Source organism: Hippopotamus amphibius, chromosome X (genome assembly GCF_030028045.1).
Source record: "Hippopotamus amphibius kiboko isolate mHipAmp2 chromosome X, mHipAmp2.hap2, whole genome shotgun sequence".
Classification (NCBI taxonomy): domain Eukaryota; kingdom Metazoa; phylum Chordata; class Mammalia; order Artiodactyla; family Hippopotamidae; genus Hippopotamus; species Hippopotamus amphibius.
This window is the reverse complement of record NC_080203.1, coordinates 90,159,423-90,185,250: the sequence shown is the minus strand read 5'-3', so window position 1 is coordinate 90,185,250 and position 25,828 is coordinate 90,159,423. Positions and strand designations below refer to the sequence as shown.

General features: G+C 40.6%; 1 protein-coding gene across 6 annotated transcripts in view; it reads right to left on the bottom strand.

Annotated features, from left to right (window-relative positions):
- Positions 1-25,828, bottom strand: part of PHF8 (PHD finger protein 8) — a 90,347-nt gene that overhangs the window by 51,178 nt on the left and 13,341 nt on the right. For all 6 annotated transcript variants that reach the window (XM_057718055.1, XM_057718059.1, XM_057718057.1 and 3 more), the window contains exons 3-11: positions 14,849-14,934; positions 14,345-14,453; positions 12,096-12,256; positions 11,348-11,489; positions 10,433-10,619; positions 8,461-8,623; positions 3,381-3,468; positions 2,908-3,014; positions 1,576-1,667 (exon numbers count right to left, since the gene is read on the bottom strand). In XM_057718055.1, the coding sequence (XP_057574038.1) occupies positions 1,576-1,667; positions 2,908-3,014; positions 3,381-3,468; positions 8,461-8,623; positions 10,433-10,619; positions 11,348-11,489; positions 12,096-12,256; positions 14,345-14,453; positions 14,849-14,934 (1,135 nt within the window). The remainder of the gene's footprint in view (positions 1-1,575; positions 1,668-2,907; positions 3,015-3,380; positions 3,469-8,460; positions 8,624-10,432; positions 10,620-11,347; positions 11,490-12,095; positions 12,257-14,344; positions 14,454-14,848; positions 14,935-25,828) is intronic.

Sequence of the window (25,828 nt, the reverse complement as noted above, 5' to 3'; positions counted from 1 at the left end):
TAGACAAACCACTCAAGCTTTTCCTCTGTGACTTCTTCCACCAGTTTTGACTTGAATTCTGTATCCAGGGGACTGATAAAAATTCCTCAGCATTTCCTCCTTGCTTCCCATGGTTTGATTCCTTTAACTCTTTTAATCCATCTGGAATTTACTTTGGTGGCTGGGCAGCAGTGGGGGTTGAGAACCCATGTGATCCAGCTAGATAACCTTTACAGCTCCCTCCTCCCAGCCCAGGGGCTCTGGAAAGGTGAATGAGCAAGTGCATTTCTTCAGAGAAATCGCCTGCACCTGAGGGATGTGCCAAAACAGAACTGAAGGCTAAGGGCCAGGGAGCAAGAGAAGGCCCAAAACATGAAGTCCAAGGATATCTGAGGGGAAGGCTGGCAAAAGGAAATGGGGAGATTGTGCAAATTAAGCCTGCAGTGGCTGAAAAGTCTCCTCAGGCTACTGTATGCAGGTGAAGGAATCTACAAAGAGTATCAAAAGCACAAAAGAATATATTGATATTTCCTTTTTTTGCATTTCTTAAAATTCGTTTTTTCAATAAATTCAACATTTTGAGTAGGTAATCCATTCACATAGTTCAAAAATCAAACAATATAAAAGATTTATATTGAAAAGCCTCAATATATATCTGTCCCTGCCATTAGCCCCCCTAGCCCACCCCAACAGATAACCACTTTTATTAGTTTCTTCTGCATCCCCCCAGATTGTGTCTTCAGGCAAATACAAACACATACAAATATAATTCTTGTTTTTCCCCCTTTTACACATCAGGTAGCATACGATACACATAGTTCTACACATTTACATGATAAATTCTGGAGATCTTTCCAAATTAGTACATAGCTTTCTTAATCTCTTTTATAGCTGTTTAGTATTCAATTGGATAGATGGATATTGGCATATTCCTAAAAAGCCATTTTGGCAGTATGCATCAAGAGTCTTATATTTTTTCACATACTTTGTGATTGCTCTTCTAGGAATCTATCCTGAAGAAACAATCAAGCGATGAGGGACAAAGACTGATGCAAATAGATATTTACTTCATGATTTTCTAGAACTATCCCCCAAAACAAATAAAAAGGAAGCAGCAATAAACAAGTGGTTAGGCAAGGATGGTACACCCCTGCAAAAGAATATCATGTAACTATTAATGTTTGTGGAGAACCCTGGTGACACAGAAAAATTAAGATAAGCCAATCAATTCAGATACAAAATTTTATGTACCGGATGATAGCAATCATGTTTTTAAAATGCATATTAAAAACAAACAAAAGAAAATATACCCAAATGTTAATGTTAATTCCCTCTGAGTATTAAAATTACAGATGAAGTTTTCCCTTCTTTACACTTTTCTGTATTTTTCTAATTCTCTACAGTAAGCATGTATTATTTTTTATAATCAGAAAGAAAGGTTTAAAAACATCCAAGGAGTCCTAGCCCAGTCCTCCACTCTAATCTCAGGAGCCCACAAACCTCCCTGGTCTCTTCCACCTCACCAGAAGATAGTCCCAAAGCCAGCTGCTGCTGAGAGTAGACCTCTAAAGTAGGTAGAGAAATAAGTATATTTACTTCTTTCCTTGTCCAGGCTCTAAAGGCCAAGTTCAGGGCTTTACCACCATGGACCAGGTAGGAGGCAGGGTGTCTCCTGTTTTCCCGCAAACCTAAAGGGGAAAGAGGAAGGTAGAGTGTCAAAGAAGCCATGCAGGGAAGTGAAGGACTTGTTACTTTTTTCATGCAACCAGAGAAAATGCTCAAGGTTCTGAGCACAACTCCAGATCTCAGTTCTTATAATGGTGTTCATTTTATGAGTACCTTGCCATCTACTATCTTATTTAATCCTATATCCAACCCTGTAAGCCAGATATCATTATCTTCATTTTATAATTCAGGAAATGAGGCTTAGAGAGGCAAAGAGACAACCAAAGCCCACACCTGGTAAGTGCCAAAGCCAAGACTGAAACCATGTCTGTCTGAATCTGAGGCCTATGCTCCTTCTACACTACTCTGCCTCTTGGGTTTCAAAATGTGAACACTCAGGAGGATCATGATTGCCACCTACACAGATCTGAAGAGCCATTAATGCCTTGTTCTGAGTTACTCCAGGAGAAGGTTATAAAAAACATCCAGATTTAGGCTTGATAAAGAATTTTCTACTGAACTAAGCTATTCAGAACAAATAATAAGAAGCAGTTAGTAATCCAGCCTCTGAATGAACACTTAAGTGATAGTCTATCTAGGTGGCAGAATGAGGGCTTGAAGTATTGTATAGAGACTGTATTCATTGGCCTCTGAGGTTCTTTGTAACTCTTCCTGGCCAAGTTACCTTGAAGAATCTCAGGTCTGAGTAAGGGAGCCACTCTATTTCAGAGCAGACCAGGAAAGAGGAAACCCAGCAGGCTGGCTTCTACCTGGGCTGATAACCAGGAAACAAACCAATGATGTCAGGGTAGTCAGGACTGGGCCTTTTTCCCAGGGAAAGCACATCCAGGGAACTCTGACACTACCCAGATTGAGTTTCTTATTTTAGTTGGTAGGAAACAGGAATAATTTCACTGTGATCCAATTTTCTCAGTCCTCTTTGCTAAATAAAAAAGTTAAAATCCATGCTCTACCCTACATTATGCTTAGTAAAAAAGCCAATTTCAAAAGATTGCATCCTTTGATTCCATGTTTATAGCATTCTTGAAATGACAAAATTATAGAGATGAAAAACAGATCAGTGGTTTCCTGAAGTTACGGATGGTTCAGGGAGAGAGAGGGGACGAGATTATAAAGGGGTAGCACTAGAGAAATCTTTGTGCTGATGGAATAGTACTGTATCTTGATTGAGGTGACAGTTATGTGCACACACACACGGTCAGGGAGCAGGGCAAAAAGGACAGTTGGCAAAGGGCTCCATACCTCGAAAGATGTCCAGGATGTGCTTTCCCACATACCAACAGATGGTCTCAAAGTTGGGGAACTTGAAGAGGTCTGCTGTGCTCAACCGCTTCTCAATCTCATAGGCTCTGGAGGAAGCAGGCACAATAATAACAATGATAACAAGGATCCTGTTTACTGGGCACCTATTATGTATCAGGTATTGTTCTGGATCCTCTGTATCCATTATCTCTAATCCTCACAACTACCCTCTAAGACCTTACTTTATGGGTTAGGAAACTGTGGCTCAAAGGTCATGTGACGACCAAATTCACATAACTACTAAGTGAGGAAGAGGTATTCATCCTCAGACTGAACATCTTCAGGAACCAGTATCCATTCCTTTCTTTTCATCTCACCTCCTTCTACATTGCACTCCTCACTATAGGGGAGAACTCAAGGACTCTAGCAGATGGGAATGGCCAACTTGGGATCACCAGAGCTTCAGCACTCACTTGAGCTGCATTTCAATGTTAAGGCTGTGTAAGAAGTTTCCTCCAAAGGCAAGGCAGTCCACGGGAGTCAGCACAGCATGGATCCATCCTGCAGTGTAACAAGCCAAACATCATAGCTGGCAGAGGGCCTTTCTTCCTTTGGACATCTCCACTGCCCACTCAGCTCAAACACAACTCCTTATAGCAGCTAGCCTGGCAGTAACTCAGAATATTCTAGATTCTTCTACTCTCCCAACACCCATCCTGGCCAAGTCTGCCATCATTATAACCCTGAACTGGACCCTCCTCCGCACTTCAAAATCTCTTTGTTGCCTCACCCATTCTCTCTCTTATCACTAAGAAAGGCATTACCTCCTTGCCATGATACCCCTTCTAACTCTGCCCTAGGTAAAACAAAGAGCTTTTGTGTTAGACAGACCTGGGTTCAAATCCTGCCATTTCCTACCTAAGTATCCACTTCACAGGTTGGTTGTGAAGCATGTACCTAGCTGAAACTAAATTATTTTCCTTGCTCTTGACCCTATACTGCCTTCTGGGACCTTCTGATTTTTCGTCTTAAATCTCTCTCATATTCACCTCCTCTTCTTCATCCATCCATTCTACTAATGGCTTGGTTCAGATCCCTCATTATCTCTCACCTATGCTATCTGCAACAGCCTCCAAACTGGCTCCTCTAACACCAGTGGTTCTTTAAGGTGTGATCCAGGGAACCCTGCGGCTCCTTGAGACTCTTTCAGAGCATATGCAAGGTCAAAACTATGTTCATGATAATACTAAGATGTTATTTGTCTTTTTAACCCTCATTTTCTCATAGGTATACAGTGGAATTTTTCAAAGGGCACATGACATGATATCATAACACACAGAAGCAGATTTGAGGACCCAGAAGTTTTCTACTAACCCAAACATTAAAAAGATTTGCAGAAATGTAAATGTCAATCTTTTCACTAAATTTTTTGTTTGAAAACTGTTATTTTTCACAAATACTTTTTTATGCTAACGTAATGGGTTTATTCTTGTTTTTTCTCAATGAACTAATAAATATTTTTAAATTCTCAGTTTTAATTTATAATATGGTAAATATTCATAAACATAAACCACATAAATAAAAGCTCTTTGGGGTCCTCAATAATATTTAAGGATACAAAGAGGTCCGGAGTCCAAAGTGTTTGTAAACCTCTGCTTCACACCAATCTCGACCTCTTAAGTCTATCCTCCACATACCAACCCTAAGTGATATATCTGAAATGTAAATCTCCCCATGCCATCTCCTGCTTGAAACTCTTCAATGCAATGTACATCCACAGGAGAATAAACTGCTGTATACTCATACAGTGGAATACTAGAAAGCAAGTAAAATGAATGAACAATAGCCACATGTATCAACATGGATCTCACAATCAAAATGTTCAGAGTTGAGAAAATACATCTAATATGATTCCATTTATATAACATACAAAAACATGTAAAACAATACTATATACGGCTTAGTAAGGCATACCTATGTAATAAAGGATAAAAATGCACGAGAATATCATCAACTTCAGAACAACAGCTAGCTCTGAGAGGGCAGAATGGGAATCTAATTGAGGAGAGGTATACAGAAGGCTTCAAATATGTTTGTAATATATTTTTAGTTGAGTTATAAACACATAAATGTTCACTATATTATTCTTTATATCTTTTGCTACATCTGAAAAATTTCATTAGAAATTAAACAAATAAATCTTCACTAGTCCCCAGTCACCTCTGAAGTAAGTTGAGCCTGCCAACCTTTTTAGCTTCACCTGCTTCCAGCCCTTGATCTAAATTTAGGCTCCAGTATCCATAAAGTGCTTCACACAGCTTTGCTTTGCTTATATGCCTTTCCCTATATCTGAAAGGTCTTTCCAGCCCTTCTTTCCTTGGTCAGTCCCTACTTACTCTTCAGGTGTCACTCTTCTGAGAAAACTTTCACAAACCTCTGGCCAGACTAAGTTTCTAATCTTATCAGAAACCACAGAAGCCAGAAGGAAGCAGGACAACATTTAAGTGCTGAAAGAAAATAACTATCAACCCAGATTTCTATATCCAGCAAAAATATCCTTCAGGAGTGAAAGGGAAAACAAGACATTTACAGATGAAGGAAAACTAAGAGAATCGGTTGCCAGCAGACCTACCCTGAAACTCTAAACAGACAGGAAATGATAGGAGAAGGAATCTTGGAACACCAGGAAGGAAGAACAGTGGAAGAGTAAAATATAGGTAAATAGACTTTCCTGCTCTTGGGTATTCTAAATTATGTTTGAGAGTTGAAACAAAAATTAAAACACGGGACTTCCTAGGTGGCACAGTGGGTAAGAATCTGCCTGCCAATGCAGGGGACATGAGTTTGATCCCTGCTCCAGCAAGATCCCACATGCCATGGAGCAACTAAGCCCGTGCTCCACAACTACTGAGCCTGTGCTCTAGAGTCCCTGAGCCACAACTACTGAGCCCATGTGCTGCAACTACTGAAGCCCATGCGCCTGGAGCCCATGCTCTGTAACAAGAGAAGCCACTGAAATGAGGAGCCCACGCACCATAATGAAGAGTAGCCCCTGCTTGCCGCAACTAGAGAAAGCCTGTGTGCAGCAACGAAGACCAACGCAGCCAATTAATTAATTATTTAAAAAAAAAACAATAGAAAGACAAATTACCTAATTCAAGAATGGGCAAAAGTTCTGAATAGATATTTCTTCAAAAAAAGGTATATAAACATCTAATAAGTGCATGGAAAGATGTTCAAAATCAATAGCCATTAGACAAACACAAATTAAAATCTCCATGAGATACTACTTCACACCCTGGATGGCTATAATCATAAAGACAGGCAAAAACAAGTGTTGGGGAGGATGTGAAAAAATTGAGACTCTCAGAAATCACTGGTGGAAATGCAAAATACAGCTGCTTTAGAAAACAGTTTGGCAATTCCTCAAGAAGTTAAACACAGAGTTACCATATAACTCAGCAATTCCTCTCCTAGGTAGAGAGAGAGAACTGAAAATACATGTTAACACAATAACTTGTACATGAATGTTCATAGCAGCACCATTCATAACAGGCAAAAAGTGAAAACAACCCAAATGTCTATAAGATGATGAATGGATAAACAAAATGTGGTATATATCCGTACAATGGAATTACTATTTAGCCGTTTAAAGAATGAAGTACTGATAAATGCTATAACATGGATGAAGCTTGAAAATGTTACGCTGAGTGAAAGAAGTTAGACATAAAAGACCACATATTGTATGATTCCATTTACATGAAATATTCAGAAAAGGCAAATTCATACACAAGGAAAAGTACAAAAATGCTTGACAGGGGCTAGTGGGGAAGAAGGAATGGGGAGTGGCCATTAATAGGTACAGGGTTTCTTTCTGAAGTGATGAAAACTTTCTGGTATTAGATAGTGGTGATGTTTGTGCAACTTAATGAATATTTTTTTAAAAACTGAATTGTACCCTTTAACGTGGTAATTTTTATGGTATGCACATTATATCTCAATTTTTAAAAAAGCACATTTAACAAAATGAAAATACAACATATCAAAATATGTGACAGAGCTAAATCAGTGCTGAGGGGGAAATTTATAGCACTAAATGCTTATATTAAAAAAGAAGAAAAGTCTGAAATCAGTAAGCTCTTGTCTCAAGATTGGGAAAAGGAGAGCAAAATAAACCCAAAGCAAGCAGAAAGAAGGAAAAACAAAAATAAAAGCAGAAATCAATGAAACAGAAAACAGAAAGACAACAGGGAAAGCCAATGAAATAAAAAGTGATTCTTTAAAAAGTTCAACAAAATTGACAAACTTCCATTAAGACTGACACAAAATAGGGACTTTCCTGGTGGTGCAATGGTTAAGAATCCGCCTGCCAATGCAGGGGACATGGGTTTGAGCCCTCATCCAGGAAGATCCCACATGCCGCGGAGCAACTAAGCCTGTGCAACTACTGACCTTGTGCTCTAGAGCCTGCGAGCCACAACTAGTGAGCCCGCACACCACAACTACTGAAGCCCACGTGCCTAGAGCCTGTTCTCTGCAACAAGAGAAGCCACCGCAATAAGAAGCCCGTGCACTGCAACTAGAGAAAGCCTGCGCGCAGCCACTAAGACCCAACGCAGTCATAAATAAATTAATTAATTTTAAAAATAAGATTGACACAATAAAAGAGAAGGCACAAATTACTAACATCAGGAATTAAACAGAGGGTATCACTAGAGACTTTGAAAATATCAAAAGAAGAATAAAGAAATACTATGAACAACCCTATACACATAAATTTGACAATTTAGGTAAGATGGACCAATTGCTCAAAATGCTCAAACTATTACAACTCACCCAATATGAAACAGATAATCTGAATAGCCTAATAAAGTTTTAAAAAACTGAATGTTAATTAAAAACTTCCCAAGAAGGAAATCTCCAGGTCCATGTGGCTGCAGTAGAGAATTCTACCGAACATTTTGAGAAAATTTAACACTAATTTTGAAATTAAGAAATTAGAAAGTCAAGAAAAATCTAAATAAATGGAAAGACATACTGTGTTCATGGAAGACTCAATATACTAAAGATGTCAACCTTCCCCAAATTAAGACAACTATGGGGACATTTTCAAAATAAACACATTCAGATCCCAACCTAGACCTACGAGTTCATAATTCTAGGGGTGAAACCTAGGCATTTATTGTTTCAGGAAAAAAAAAACCCTACCCCCACCCCCCAGGTCATTCTGACTTATAGCCTACAAAGCCAGTCTCTTAGTCACTATCTTTTGAGTCATGGGGCTGAGAGTCCTGTTTTCTATCTGTCCAACAAGTTGACATCAGTCCAGTGCAAAGGAGCCTATCAACTTCCTGGACCTCCCCAATCAACCACACTGCCCACTGGCCACCACTCGAATTTTCCTGACATCCAGTTCTGAGCCTTTAACTGACATGAGAGGGATATCTCACATAATCAGATCAACACATTATGGGAAGGGGTTGGTTCTGGTGCCACAAGCTCTCTTCCTCTTCCCACTTTTCTCAAACCCTCCCAGAGGGGCCCAGGGAAGACCTGTAGGAATGAAAAGTGTCTGTCCTTGCTTCACAGAACACTTGTAGCACTTGTCCACCTGGTCTCCAAAGAACATCTCATTCTGGTTAGAGGAGCTGCTCCAGCACTCAAAGAGAGTCAGGTTGGCATTTGTTGGGCGGATCAGGTAGAAGATCTTCTCACCCTGAAACAAAGAAAGACCGAAGTGTCAAAAATATCAAGGGTTTCCAGAAAAAGTCTTCCGGGGGTCTCCAAAAGAATATTTTCTCTCTCATGTTCCAAGACCATGTAGTATGCTAGAATTCTTGCTGTCCAACGGTCATTTATATATATATTTGGAAAACTTCTAAAGTCCTTTTGCACTTTGTACTTTTAAGCTTCTATTAGACTAACAAAAACAATTTGGAAAGGGCATTTCAAACAAAATTGTCAACTTAAGACAAATGTACACCAAAGGCTCCTATTTTAGATGCAATGCCAAATGAAAAATGGCCTTTACAGATGAGCAGATCAATACTACTAGCCTTAGGAGAATTTAAGGCCACATTACTAATGAGAAGAAAATTGAATTTTCCTTTAAATGCCATTTACAGAGAGTGTTCCCTTTCATATCTGAAATCAAAGCTAATAAAAGTATAAAAGTTCAGTAATCGCCCAAGGACTTCTCGAAGATTATATGTTGGGTGATTATCTGTTGGAAGAACATTTTATTTCCTAATTATGTTTTGCCTGGATAATCACCAGACAGATAATTTGGCAGAAAAGAAAAAAAAACCCACTAACACAAAAATATCCGCAACCCACAGCTTGATTAGTTTAACCAATATTTCATGATAATGCATTTCAATGTAGAAAAGCAACAACAGAAATTATCTACTGTACAAATGGAGTAATTTGAATCAGATCTGTAGATTACATAATAGTATTATGTCAATATTAATTTTCTGATTTTGATAACTATACTGTGGTTATATAAGAGAATATCCCTGTTTTTAAGAAATACACACTGAATTATTATGAGATAAAGGGACACCACATCTGCAACTACTCTCAGAGGTGTTTCAGAAAAAATACATATGTAAAACCATTTTATGTTTGCTTCAGAGAAAGACAGAATATAATAAAATAGTAACATGGGAATCTGAGTGAAGGACACACAGGAAATCTTCCGATTTTTGCAATTTTTCTATAAAAAAGAAACTATTTAAAAATAAAAAAGTTAAATCTAACATTTGCATAACAGCACTTTCATTTATGCGCTTCAATTTCTTCATGATAAACCAATGAAAACAACTAGTTCAGGATTTGTGATCATTTGGACAAGAGCCATATCCAAGTTTTCTGCTCTGTCCTTGGCATTTCTGATAAGAAAACTAAATAGCATGAACAGTGGTGGAAAACAATAAAACTTACTTAAGAAATTTGTTTTCCAGACTTCAAAAATCCTTTATAGTCATTGACAATCAATATGCTAATTATAAAACTGTAACAACCACTAAAAGGGAAACTATAGAAAAACCATCTCATATATGCTCTATCTTGATGGTGGTGGCAGTCATGTGACTATTTATACAATTGTCAAAACTCATCAAACTATACACTTAAAATAGATGAATATTATGGTATACAAATTATAACCCAACACACTTTGGGGGAGGGGGAGTTTCTCATGTTACCAGAAATTTCTGCAGTAGATATGGACATTTCATACATAGTGGTAGGAGTACAGATTGGTTCAATGCAAATAACAGAGAAAACCTTAGACATCTGCTGTTATTTAAAAAAAAAGTTAACCATCAAAATGGTAAAGTAGAGACAGTTTATATGGCATATCCACTCAGCACCCAACCCTGATAGAGTAGTTATGTGGAAATGTCACCCAAATAGAATCTGGGATGTAGGTAGGCCTTAGCAGCCTGTCTTTATGCTGCCACCTGAAACAAAAAGGGAAGCCCAAGGCTTGGCTGTCTTCAGAAGCCATATCCATTCTTACCTTGAGCACATGGTACCAGACCGAGGTGCCACCAAAGTCAATATGAAAGTCTGTATAACTATCCCGCACGCTCATAAGGCAGTACTTCTGCACATTGGGCCTCTCAAAGATACACTCCTCTGGCCACAAGTTCTCCACCCATGAGAGCTTCCGAACAATCTTGGGTGTCTCCACAAGGTTAGAAAGCCTATCAAGGAAGGGGTGGAGGGCAGATGTCAGCTGACTGGGAATTGAAGGTTGAAACCTGAATAAAATGTCCCTATCCCAAAGAGAATCAGGTAAGACAAAGAAGTTCTCTCCACAGAATCCCCAAGAACACATAGCACACTTATTTTTGTAAGTCCAGTCAGCATCCTCATTCCACTCAGCTCTGGAATTCCCAAGTCCCAGCTCCATAGCTTCCCCAGTTAAAGGTGATCATTTCCTCCACTAAATGCTCAGAATCTCCACACCTGGGCCCACTCACCTGGCATGTGGTATTTAATAGTACTGTCCTGTACTGTTCCCATGTCACGGTGTCTTCTTTATGAGGAACAATTAGAAAAACCTCTCAGGGCTCAGTTCCAGGTAAAGAAGTGCTTACCTGGGACAGAGGACCTACCCAGGGAGTTAAACAGTGACCATGCCACAATCTAAATACCAGGAAAAGGGTCTAAGAAAACTGTCCTAGATCTTGAAGGAAACAAAAATTAATTAAAATAGCTATTGTATAATTTATCCAATGCTAGAAACTGTAAAGGAAAAATATGATTTGGTTGTTATAATGTGAGCAGCTACCCTAGAAAGTATAAACCAGCTGCTCATCCCCAAAGAAGAAACAACCAGGAGGAAAGGAAAGGAACACTAATATACACTTAGTATATCACAAGTTCTAGGCACCTTGTGAGGCTTTCTACTTACCTCTGCCCCTCTTACCTGGTATCAGAGAATTCCAAACTAATGACATTGAGAACTTTCTCTCTCTTCCCACTATAATAATATTTCACAAAATCACCAAGCTTCATCTTGCAGTCAGCCTGGCGAGTCACATCAATCACATCAATCTCTTTGTCAGAACCTGGAGTAAAGAAATGGGTTCTGCACCAACTGGTCTCAGGGACCAGGGAAGACTCTCTCGTCCCCCAACCAGTCCCTAGAATGACCTTACACTGAAAACTTCTCACTGTATTTGTATGTGCATAAATGGGAAGTGGGGGTAGGTATTCCTCACTCTCTTAGACCTATGTGCCAGGTCCAGACCTGCTAGGGCAACAGAACTGCCTGACACATAGTCTCATTCACAGTACAATCCACCTGCCTGGGCCCTGCTTCCTCCCTTCTCTTCCTATCCCTTAAAACTCATGTCCAGAACACAACTAGCATGTGAGGGCAAAAGTCAAAAGCTTTCTCATCTCAACGAGGACAGAGAGGCCATAACAATCCTTGGAATTCCTCAGGTAAAAGATGGGGCTCAACCTGGGGTTTTATGGTCTATTAGGAGGAAAAGGAAAGAAGGCCAGGATTTTGGTTCTAGCTTTGCCTAAGAATGACTCTGGGCAAGGCACTTCACCTCAAATTCCCAAGATGGCTAGAAAGGAAATGCGAAATGTAGACTGGAGGGGATGGGTCATACGTTTTGATGGGAGTGAACAATGTCACAGTTAAGAAGGTCTGTGGTGCTTACCAACATAGTGTTCCACATCCCTCACAGTGAATGATGGTGAGGGCAGCGTCATCCCCAATCCATCCTTCTTCAAGACCAGGATGGGCACACTGAAGCTATTCTCTTCCAGGAATTCCACAGTCAGCTGACTTCCAGTAGGCTTCAGAATCACTTCATCTGAGCTGTGGGCCACATGGGAGAAAGCCTGAACCCTGGAGGTCCTGCCACTGAAGGCTTCACTGGATGCTGTCACTCAGCCAAAGGGTGGGGTCTTCCTGAGGGGACCTAATGTGGGCTGGCAACTAATGAATGGCAAAAACTTCACATGCCAGGGAAGAAATGACCTATCAAAAGCAAGAAGCCAGGTCACTGGCAGAGGTGGGAAGCTAAATCTAGGATATCCTGTCAATATGGTGTTCTTCTCTAGATGACAAAGGAAGAAATCAGTCAACAGCCTGCCCAGGAAGAAAAGACATATCTAACAAGTTTACTAAATTACTCTAACTCAGAGCAGCACCACCCCATTTTAAACACTGGCAAATAAAGAGAAAAGACTGATTTTAAAAACGAAAACAATTTTTACAGCCACTCTCTTGACACACATACTTAGTTAACTAGAAAAACAGGAGTTTTTGGTTTTCTTAAAATCATGCTGGAGAAAAGATGGGCTATTTGACAAATTATGTTTGGACAAACATCTGGAAAAATATTAAGATCAATGTCTATGTCACTCTTTACATAATTCTAGATGGAACAAAGATTAAATTAGAAAAAAATAAAGCCACAGAGTAGTAGAAAAGTTATGGGAGAGACAAGGCCCAATAAGCATTAAAAATATTAATAAGTAAATTTAACTACATAAAAATTAAAATTTTCTGCATGGAAAGCTATTACAAATCAGTAAGAAATAGGCAGTAACCCAACAGAAAAACTGTCAAACAATGTAAGCAGGCAGTTAACAGAGAAAGAAATAAAGGTGACTTATAAATGAATGATAATAGACATGCTTCCTTCAAAAGTTAAGAAATGCAAGTGGAAACAATGAAATCTCATTTTTTATCTTATCAGAAAAGCAAAAAGTTTGATAATAAACAGTGTTGACCAGGATATAGGGAAATAGGCACCCTCACACATTGTCTAGTGGGAGTATGAAATGGTGTGGCCACTTTGGAAACAATCTCGCAATATTTATAAACATTTTTAAAGCACATACCCTTTGACCTAGCAATTTCACTTTTTAGGTAGTAAATCTACACATATACTCACCCACATATGCAAAAACTTAAGTACAAAGACATTCACTGTGCATTTTTTTTCTAACAGCAAAATACTAGAAACGATTTAAATGTTCATCAATAGAGGACTGATTAAATAAATTATACATCCATACAATGGATTACTAACATCCATGAAAAAGAATGAAGAACATCTGTATATGCTGTTATGGATTTATTTCCAAAATACATAATTTAGATTTTAAAAAAGCAAGATGTAGAACAATAAGTGTTTCTGTTTGTGTTTTTTAATAAAAAAGGGACACACACACACACATATGTTTGTATAAGCAAAAACTATTTCTGAAAGAATGCACAAGAAATTGGTTGACTTTGGAGAAGGGACCTGAGGGGTCTGGGGTAGAAAGGAGACTCACTGCCTTTAAATAAACAAATAAAAATTATTAAGTTGAAGAAATACTTATAATCCTAAATAACACAATTTCTGGAAACCTGAAAATGGTCAAATGAATTAAAAACTAAGCAAAAGAGAGTGCTTTACTCATTAATTTTTCTAAGCTCATTATTTTTGTTCAAGTAATTTATTTTTAATAAGCTCATCTTAATTTTTTAAAGGAAAAATTTTTTGTCTTGATTATAAAAGAAATACATGACTACTCAAAAAAATTTTTTTCCAAAGAGTTTCCTCTTCTCTATAATGACAGAATTAAACTTTCTGATTTTTAAGACTCCTTCTAGCATTTCCTGAGTGCATGTAAATATCCTCTCCTCACTGAGGCAAAAACTGTCTGTCTACCAAAAGTTTCTACAAATGGACCTTAATGTACTCTGCACATCAAATGAAACTCTAGCAATGTTTCTCAGAAACCGACTAAAACAGAAGATCCCTCTCCAGAGGGAACTCACAGAGCCCTGCAGACATCCCCAAATGGTGGAGGTACCTAGCAGGACAGCCAGTGGGAAAGCTGGGAAGAGATGGGCCCCAGCTTCCCAGAGCCCTGGGACTCACTGGCCATTGGAATAGGGAGTCCTCACCTGTCAAAGGTCCTACTCCGAAGCTCTCGAATGAATGTAGGGCTTCCTGTCTTCACTGGCTTCCCCTTGTGTGTATCATGGCCTTTTGAAGATACACGGCGTTTTTTCACTAAGCCAGAAGAAAGACAAGAGACTGTGAGTCAAAATGGTTACAAGCTATGGTTCCGAGAGCAAAGGCCTCAGCAGATCCTGCTTCTCTTCCAATCTAACTACGCCTTGGAGCATCTGGAGTCAAGGAGGCCCTAAAGACTCAGGAAAGCTCTTGGTAAAGGATAGGTGCTTATCCTCTGGGGAATCCCTAAGTAAGGGAGGGAGGTGAAACTCTGCATTTCTGCCCTCTCAGTGGAGCAGCTGCTGGCCTGCAGGGCCTGCACAGGCTTCTGCTATTTCCCAAGGGAGACAAATCTGAAGCACTCAGGCAAAGGCAGTTTCCCTCCCAAGCTTCCTTTGCTTTTGTCTCTCCTCTGGCCTGCCTTCTCTTAAAAAAACCCAAGATCTACTTACTAATTGAGGGCCCATGTAAGACCTCACAGTTGGGGCAGTGGTAGAGGTCAATGTCAGCAGCCTTATCCTCTTCAACACCAACACAACTAGAAAAGAGAAAATCAGCCAAGGTTTGTGGAAATCTTATTTTTCATAAGGTTTAGAACTGTGCTGTTCAGTACACAAGTAAAATTTTAAATGCAATGTCTCAATCACACTAGCTACATGTCAAGTGCTCAGTAACCACACATGGTTACCATATTGGGCAGATTATCAAACTTTTTCATCAACGCAAAAACTTCTATTGGACCACAATGGTCTAAAATAATTATGACAGAGCTAAAAATGTACAGATAATAAAGCTTCATTAAGACTAAGAATGGTCAAAGCTGGAAGAGACTCTAGAGCAGATATTTCTCCAATAGAAATATAATGAGTCAAATATGTAATTTTAAATGTTCTAATAGCCACATTAAAAAGGTTAAAAAAAGGTGAAATTAATTTTAATAATAATTTAATAATATTTTATTTAACCAATATATCTAAAATATTATTTCAACATAAAATCAAACATTTAAACATTATTGAGCTATTTACTTTATTAAATGAAAAGGAATGAAAATAGTATTTTATAGTCAGCACTGGTTCCCTCTGAGTGAAGGATTATGGTAACTATTTTTCTCTTCCTTATCTGTATTTTCTAATTTTCTGCAATGGACACGCATTACTAATTTCATATTGTAATGTCTGAGAAAGATTTACTTAATTTTGAAAATTTGAGTTTGCATGTATGTGAGCTGGTAATCTCACAAAATTTAAACCCCTCCTCACCAAAGAAGTCATCAGCAACCCTCCAAAAAACTTCTGGCTGAGATCTAACTCCTAAAATCTTTGGTCAGCCACACAGAACAGGGAGCATAAAAATAAGGCTGAGCTCCAACTGTCTGGGCCAAGAACATGCTCACAAACTGACTTCCTGGGATCAGGACCCCACCACCTTCCTGACTGCTAACCCTGTAAACCTGTTGCATATCAATAAATTGGAGACATTTTATTTTATAAAAGGATTGGTCCATTATGGATTGGAAATTTAAAAAACCCCCAAATACCCTGGTGCTTCACCTCAGAAAGTCTAAGAAGCACTGTGTTAGAACCTGGTCAGGTACAAGCTGTACATTCTCCCAGACCCTTATAACTCAGTGATGGGCTGGAGGTGGACGTCCCCCTCACTTTACAGTGAGACTTTGAGATCATCTCTCCTCTAGACTTGTGTTTCCTACTCCTCTGAGTTTCATATCATGCAACCATACCTCTTTCCACTCCTCTTCACTATCAGCTACTCATCTTCCCAACAGACCTTCTTCACTCACTGAAGAATCTGCTCACAGATTCCTCTCTACCCCAAGTCCTGCGAACCTCCCACGTGACATAAATATGGATACAGAGGCCTAATATCCCAGCCTCTTAGCTCGCTGCCCATCTCATCTTCAGAGACTGCTGCCTCCACTCCCATTTTAGATACCAACTCTCATGGCCATCCCCCAGACCCTGTCAACAATTGCAACTGCTCTACCTCTGGAATATGAAATTCACACATCACACTCTGACCACAAGTACATCCATTCAGCTCTCATTCATTACACCTGTTCTTTGCCCTCAAAATCCCTTGATCCTACTTTTCACCTGTTCAACTACTGTTGCCTTCACCCTTCTTCCCTATCTAGTTCATAAATTCCATCATTCCTCACTTCAATCATTCTCTTACAGATACCCTCAACTCACTTGCACCACTGCCTTTATATCACTCCCACGTGCAAATCCCAACCCTGGCTCAATCCAACTACATAACATTGGACCATTGGACATGGCTAGAGAAAAATCATCCATTGGATTGGTACCACAATAAATTCACGCTGTCCAAAATATCTGAGTCACAGAATAACCAACACAATATTGAAGGAGAAGAACAAAGTTGGAGGACTGATGCTACCTGACTTGAAGACTTACTATAAAGCTACAGTAATCGAGACAGTGTGGTTTTTTTTTTTTTTTTTTTTTGGCTGTGTCAGGTCTTAGTGGCGGCATGTAGGATCTTTCACCATGGCGTGCAGGCTCTTTGCTGCGGCACATGGGCTTCTCTCTAGTGGTGTGCAGCCTTCTCTCTAGTTGTGGCATGCGGGTTTTCTCTTTTCTAGTTGTGGTGCACAGGGTCCAGAGCATGTGGGCTCTGTAGTTTGTGGCATGCAGGCTCTCTAGTTGAGGTGTGCGGGCTCAGTAGTTGTGGTGCATGAGCTCAGTAGCCCCACAGCATGTGGGATCTTAGTTCCCTGACCAGGGATCGAACTGGGGTCCTCTGCACTGCAGGATGGATTCTCTACCACTGGACCACCAGGGAAGTCCCAAGACAGTGTGGTATTGGTGCAAGAATAAACAGATCAATAGAACAGAAAAGAGAGCCCAGAAATAGATCAACAGAAATATAGTCAACTGATCTTTGACAAAGGAGCAAAGGTAATACAATGGACCAAAGACAGTCTTTTCAACAAATGATGTTGGAACAACTGGACATGCAAACAAATGAAATTAGACACAGACCTTATATCCTTCACAAAAAAAGAACTCAAAATGGATCACAGACCTAAATATAAAATGTAAAACTACAAAACTCCTAGAAGACAACATTGCAGAAAATCTAGATAATCCTGGGCTTGGCAATGACTTTTTAGATGCAACACCAAAGGCACAATCCATGAAAAATGAGAACTGATACGCTAAACTTCATTAAAATTAAAAACTCACTCTGTGAAAGACATTGTTGAGAGAATGAAAAGACAAGCCAAAGACTGGGAGTAAATATTTTCAAAGGACATATCTGATAAAGGACTGTTATCCAAAATATACAAAGAACTCTTAAAACTCAAAAATAAGAAAATGAACAACCCGATTAAAAAATGGGCAAGAGATCTGAGCAGACACCTTACCAAAGAAGATATACAGATGGCAAATAAGCATAAGAAAAGGTGCTCCACATCATGTATCAATGGGACAATACAAATTAAAACAATGAGATATCACTATACACCTATCAGAATAACCAACATCCAGAACACTGACAACACCAAATGCTGGCAAGGATGTGGAGCGACAGGAACTCTCACTCTTTGCAGGTGGGAATCAAAAAACAGCCACTTTGGAATACATCTTGGCAGTTTCTTACAAAACTAAACATACTCTTACCATACAATCCAGCAACTGCACTGGCATTTACTTAAAGTAACCAAAAACTATATCCACATAAAAACCTGCACACAGATGTTTATAGCAACTTTATTCATAATTGCCAGCATTTGGATGCAACCAAGATGTCCTTCAGTAGGTGAATAAACTGTGGTACATCCATACAATGGAATATTATTCAGCATTGAAAAAAAAAGAGCTATCAAGCCATGAAAAGACATGAAAGAAACTTTAAAAGAAGCCAATCAGGCTACATATTATATGATTCCAACTACATGACATTCTGGAAAAGGCAAAACTATGGAGACAGTAAAAAGATCAGCAGTTGCCAGGGGTTGGGGGGGAAAGAGAGATGAACAGATGGCATGCAGAGAATTTTTAGAGCGGTGAAACTATTCTGCTACTAAAATGACATAATGGTGGGTACAAGTCATTATACATTTGCCCAAACCCATAGAATGTATAACAGCAAGAGTAAATCCTGATGTAAACTATGGATTTGGGGTGATAATCATGTGTCAATGTAGGTTCATCTACTTTAAACAAATGTACCACTCTGGTGGTGGGGGATGTTGATATGGGGGAGGCTACGCGTGTGGGGGCAGAAAACATATGGGAAACCTCTGTACCTTCCACTCAATTTGGCTGTGAACCTAAACTACTCTAAAAAATAGTCTATTTAAAAAAAAATCTGGGTCATGCTGCCTGACAATTCTCCTGTATTTCCCTGCTCAGTTCTCTCCACCATTATCCACAGTGGCTATTTCAAATCTCTGACTCCCCACTACCTTCCTCTTCTCTCTCAGCAAATGACCCTGCCTCCTATTTCTAAGACAAAATGAAGTAATCAGATGGGAACTACCTCAACTTCCCACACCAAATCCAACTCCTTCTTCACCCTTCTTTTCCTCCTGTTACAATGAAAGAACTATCTTCCCCTCTTTGTAAAGTCAGCTTTTCCACCTGGGTCACATCTTTTTTTTTCTTTTACCTTCTCAATAAATTCTCTCTTCTTTCTGCAGTATCTTCAACCTCTTCCCCTCTACCTTCTCCTTCAGAATAGCATTTAAACTAGCTCGCTGATCTTTGCAGATATAAAAAATAAGACCCTCCCTCCCTCCTTTCTGCCCTCTCTGCCACTTCAGAGCTAAATATCTTCTTTGTTTAAACCTATGCAGCTTCACAATGACATTTATTTAAATAGGTATCGATTATACATTTTATGAAACTCAAAGGGTACAGAAGTGTATACAGTGAAAAGTCTCCCTCCTACTCCTAGCCACCCAGTAGTATCCAGAGATGTTCTACCAGGGCCAAACCTGTAAAAAGAATTTTTTCGAGTTGCTGTGTACAATTTCTCACCCACTGCTGCAGTCTGATTTTGGTCCCCACCTTCTCTAAAACAGACCTCACTGATATCCTGACCTCCTTACTGATACATGCAATAAGTACTTTTCTCCTTTATCTCACTTGACCTCCCAGCAGCAGTACCACAGTGCTGACTCTGTGCTCTCTCTCCTTGACTTCCGTAACACCCCATTTGCCTGGGGTCTGTTCCTCCAGCTAACATTTAATGAGCATCTGCCAGGCCCTGGTCTAGGCGCTGGGATGACAAAGACACAGAACAAAGTATACAAAAATCCCTGCCCTCATGGAGCTGACATTTTAGTGGGTGAAGCAGACAAGAAACAAGATAAATCAATGTAATCAGTGAAATATACTGTACGTTAGATAGTGAGAGGAGCTAAGCAGAAAAATAAAGCAGGAAGGGGAATATGTATGCATGTATATATAAGTATACATACACACAGTACAGCGTGAGGGGAATGACAGTGGTGTTGAAATTTTAGGTAGGGAAGCCAAGGAAGGACTCACTGACAAAACTTTTGAATAAAGACCTGAAGGGAGTAAAGGAGCAAGCCATATGTATATGAGGGAAGAGCATCCCAATTAGAACAGCAAGTACAAAAGCCCTGTGGCAGGAGTGTGCCTAGATTATTAAGTCAACAGAGGAGGAAAGTGTTCTGGAACAGAGAGAGCAAGGGGGACAATAATAGGTCAGAAAGGCTCACGCACTAGGGTCCTGTAGGCCATCATAAAGGACTCTGGCTTTTCCTGAGTGAAGAACTGGGTGGAATCCACCAGAGGATTATGAGCAGGGATGTGATATGATCTTAATTATGTCTCTGGCTGCTCCTTCTGTTTCCCAGTGCAGTCTTTTTCTCCTGCCCACTCCTTAGACATTGACATTTCTTAGGTCCTCTTGCCTGGGCACTCTTCTCACTTTCCCTCATTAGTTTCTCTAACTCCCAGGGCTCCATGTGCCCTCTATGTACCTATAACTGCAAGCCAGATCTCTCTGCTGAGTTTCAGACCCCTCTCTCAAAATGCCTCCTGGATATTTCTACTGGATAGCCCACTTACATGTACTTCAAATTTAACACATCCAAATTCAATTTCTTTCCCTGCCTGCCCCCTAAACCTGCTCCCTCTCTAAAATGGCACCATAACCTTACCAGGTGTTTAGGCCAGAAACCTGGCAGTCACTGATGACTTGCCTCTCACCTTCTCCCTCCACTACACCCTGAGTAGGTATTCAAGCTCAGGACCTTAGACTTTAGGGCCAGACTTCCTGGGTTTACATCCTAGCTATACTTTCCACTTACTAGCTGTGAGATCTTAGGCAAGTTACTTAACCTCTCTATGCCTCAGTTTCCTCATCTCTAAGGTGGGGATAAAAATTGTATGTGTATCATAAAGTTGTCCTCAAAAGTAAATGAGTTAATTTACATAGTGTTTAGAATAGTGCCTGGTACAGAGTTAAGTGCTCTGTATGTGATGCTATTATCATCCAAGTTATCACCATGTCCTATCAATTCTGTCTCCTAACTGGCTATCAATTGTGTCCTTCTGTCATCCTCATGGCCCCTGCCCTAATCCAGGCCACTATTATCTCTAACTGGAATTACTGTCCTGTCCTCCTAACTGGGCTCCTGGCCTCTACTCTGTTCTCACCCAAATGGCCCTCTCCACACCACAGCCAAAGTGATCTTTTTAAAATGCAAATTTGATCCTGTCAACCCTTGTTCAAAACCCCTCACACACTTCCTATTTTTCTTAAGGTAAAGTACAAACTTATCATGGCCTAAAAGGCCCCACCTCTTGCCCTTGACACACAGCATCAGCTATATAATTTGTGGGGCTGGTGCAAATGAAAATCAGGGGCCCCCTGTTGACAAAGAAAAGCTTTTTCCTCTCTTCCATGATCTTGCCATGAGGCTTTTTATTTGCTAATTACTGTCATGTTCATTTGGACATGGGGATACTCAAGGGGCGAGTACAGGCCCTCACGGGCACTCAGGGGCCACACACTGTGACTCAGTGTGCAGGGTGCATGCACCTGACCCTGACTCTCTGGCACCTGCACCTAGGCCTGGCAACCCAGGCAGCCAGCCAGTCAAGAATCTGTTCAGGGAGGCAGTAAGAGGTAGGACCGAGGTGAGCTAAAGCTCTAGGTCCTCAGGACAAACTCCACTGTCCCCTTGAACCTCACATACAAAATACAAAATTCAAAGGTAAAATTATTAATAATTTCAAGACAACAACCACAGAGCATTAAACCTCAAGCATGAGCATGGGGCCCCCTTCCAAATATGAGGCTGTGTGTGACTATAGTGGCCACACACCCATGAAGCCAGCCCTGCTCTAAAAACCCAGCTCAACTCTCAGTGCCCTGCTCTGTTTGGTCTCTGGGACTCATCACATATGGCTCCTTGTGCCTAGAACATTCCTTCCCTTCCTCTTTCTTACTGCCATGTCCCCCCCCCCAACTATCCCTATTTCAGCACTCATCCTGTAGACTTGCAACTGCCCATTTACTTGCTATCTGCCCCTACTACATACCACAGACAGCATCTCTTGTTCACCCCAAGTCCTCACCTTACCCATCTCCCAGTCTTGCTTTATTTATTACTCAACCCAATTCATTGCACTAGATAATATTTCACATCAGGAAGGCATATAGATGAAAACCTGAATTCTGGCTGCACTGTCTCAATAATTATCCCCTGGACCAAGGCTCCTAAATGCTGTTTTGCTTCCTTAGTGAAGAGGACAATTATTATAGCACCAGGTCTCAAGATTAAGATGAATTATTCCCAACATGTACCACAGAGCCTGGCACATGGTAGGCACTCAGTATTTGGATATAAGTGGGTGCATATATTCAATAAATATTGATTGAAAATAGCCACTGCCCTCATGAAGTGGACATTCTAGAGGGAGAGACAGACAGGTGGTACAAAAACAGTTTCATAAATGCTATAGAGTAAATAAAGCAGGGTAAGGGGATGATGAGTGAATTTGAAGCCTGCATAAAAGGAGTTGAGGAGAAAAGTAAGCTGTGAATACATTATCACATTTGATCTCCACAACAAATCAGGGCATTCTGTACAGTATTCAGAGGCACAGAGTTTAAAAGTACAGACTTGGGAGCCAAACTGCCTGGGTTTAAATCTCACCTCTGCCATTTACTACCTGTGTGAACTTAGGCAATTTACTTAACCTTGCTGTGCCTCAGTTTCTGCATCTATAAAATGAGAATATTAATACTACCCCACGTCATAGGGTTGTTAGGCTTAAATGAGCTAAAGTAGGTAAAGAACTGAGAGTACGTGGCACATAAGTATTAGCTATCATCATTATTAATATTATTCTAATTTAACAGATGAGAAATCTGAGTGGTTAAGTAACTTGTTTGTCATTACAAAACTAATAAGTACAGAGCAGGATAAAAATCCAGATCCATTTGATTCCACTATACCACTACAATATATAATTAGAATATAATGTGGGGTTATTAGTAGAGTCAAGTGCTATGAGAACACAAAATGGGCATTCAATCCTTCCAGGGGTGTGGAACTGAGGTGGGGGCTGAGGGCTGGAGAAGCTTGAGAAGTGACAAGAGTGCTCAAGAGCCTGTCTGACTTCTTATCTGCTCAAGCTCTGCTCTCTGCGGATGCCCCAAAAGCCAGGTCCTGATACCACCTGAGCCTTGGAAAAACAATTATCTTCATTCATCAATAAAGAGGAAAGGGGCTTCCCTGGTGACGCAGTGGTTAAGAATCCGCCTGCTAATGCAGGGGACACAGGTTCAATCCCTGGTCCGAGAAGATCCCACATGCTGTGGAGCAACTAAGCCTGTGTGCCACAACTACTGACCCTGCACTCTGGAGCCCGTGAGCCCCAACTACTGAGACTGTGCACCACAACTACTGAAGCCTGTGAGCTCTAGGGCCCACATGCCACAACTACTGAGTCCGCGTGCTGCAACTACTGAAGCCTACCCACCTGGAGCCTGTCCATGCTCCGCAACAAGAGAAGCCACTGCACTGAGAAGCCCGCACACCACCACAAAGAGTAGCCCCCACTTGCCACAACTAGAGAAAGCCCATGCGCAGCAACGAAGACCCAAGGCAGCCAATAAATAAATAAGGAAAAGAACATATTTTAGCCTTCATTAGTCAAAAAAAGATCAGAAAATCCAAGTCAATTTCTGGTTTCCTGCAACAACCTTGATGAGGCCAAGCACAATCTATAAAAACAGGGATGCTGTCCCTAGATGCTGAGGCACCCACCATTCGCACCAGTGGCCCCCCTGCCTCCAAGCACATAGGATTTAGAGGAGTATAAAGGAAACTGAGCAAGTTTCAGTGCACCAGGGAAGTTTCTTTTTGGTCTACCCAGTCCCTGGCACATAAGTCTGCCAATAACAGGCTTCTCTAAATTCTGGATGCACCAACAGAATCACTCCATATGCACTGACATGCAAACAAACAGGTTGTAATCTCTATCTTCCAAAAAACCCGACCAAACAAAAAATCCTCTTGTGACTCCCCCATTACTCTGTTCCCCTCAAATACCAAAGCCCCTCAAAATGTAGTCATCCTTGAGTCCTTTCACAACCCCAATCCAATCTGTCAGCAAATCCTGTATCAATATATATTCAAAATCCAACCACTTCTCATCGCCACTGACTCTGGTTCAAGTCACCACTGCCTAATTAGACCAGTGTTTCTCAAATATCAGGGCACATCAGAAACACCTGGAGGGCTTGTTAAGACAGATTTTTAAGCCTCATCTCCAGAGATCCTGATTTGGTAGATCTGGGGTGGAGCCCAGAAACGTGCATTTCTAACAAGGTCCCGGGTGATGCTGATGCTGCTGGTCCAGGGACCACACTTTAATTAAATGATCTATAGTGATTCCCAAACTCACCCTGCTTCATCCCGTACTCACCTTGCATCTGTCCTTACAATAGCCAAAGCCTAAACCACATCACAACTCTCCTTTGCTCAGAATCCTTCTGTGGCTCCCATCCCACCTGGAGTGAAAACCAAGTTCTTACAATGGTCCATAGGACCCTATACCCATGGTTCTCAAACTTTAGTGTGCATCAGAATCACCTGGAAGGCTTGTTAAACTATAGATTCCTGGGCCCCACCTCCAGAGTTTCTGATTTGGTAAGTCTGGGGTAGGACAATGGAATTTGCCTAACCGGTTCCCAGGTGATGCTGATCCTGCTGGTCCTACTTGGAGAACCACTGCCCTACACGATTTGTGACTCCCCCACCACCCCCCCCCCCCCCGCCCCGGCCCCTATCATCAGCTTCTAACTGCTCTCCCCTTACTCCATCCAATAACATGGGCCCCTTTGCTATAACTGAAATGGTAACATGTCAGGAGTGCTCCCCACTCAGGTTCCTACCTGGAGGTATCTACCTGGAACACTCTTCCACCACTTACCAGCATGGTTCCCTCCCTGTCCTTCAGGCCTCTGGTCAAGTGTTACCCATCCATAATCACCCTATATAAAATAACTACGCCTCCAGCCCTGGGGGCGGCACTCCTTCTCACCCTGCTTTACATTTCTCTACACCACTCACTATCACTTAACACACTATATATTTACCTGTTAGTTTACTATCTCACGTTCAGTGCCGTATCCAAACCGCCCCCCACCAAGAGTGTAGAACAATGCCATAGCACACACCTATTGAATAAGTGAGGGCATAAATGAGTGAATAAATGAATGAACTCATCTTGTTTTCTAGTCTGAGATAATCTAGAAGTCACAGCCTGTGTCTTATTTATCTCTATCTCTCACAGTTCTTAGCTCACTCCCTAGCAAACAGTAAATACTCAAGAAATACTTACTGCATGAATATTCTAGATGACAGCCAGAACTGAGTATCTACTATGTACTAGGACTGTGCTAGGTGCTTTACAGGCATTCTCTTATTAATCCTCATTAACAACCATATGAAATATAGATCCTTTCTGCTTTAAAGCTGAGAAAGCATACCTGAAACTAATGTAATATTTTAAATCAACTATACTTCAATTAAAAACATTTTTAATAAATGAATAAAGCTGAGATAGCAGAAGCTTACAGAGGTGAAATGACCTGCCCAAAGAAACAGGGATAGTAAATAGAAGTTTTCATCACTTGCCTCTGTTTCCAAAAGCAGATTTTCATGTAGCTCCCGTAACTCAGTCCTGCGCATCATGCCTATCAGACCTTCTGATCTGAATTTTCATAATACTCCTCCTGGATACTGACCACCCATCCTTTGGTACATGTTCACCATCACAAATTTTTTCTAGGTGGGTTGTGGCAAAAATTATGTTACCCCACTGGTGAAGGAATAGTTCTGTATTCTGACTGTGGTGGTTAAATGAATCCACAAGTGTGATAAAATTGTA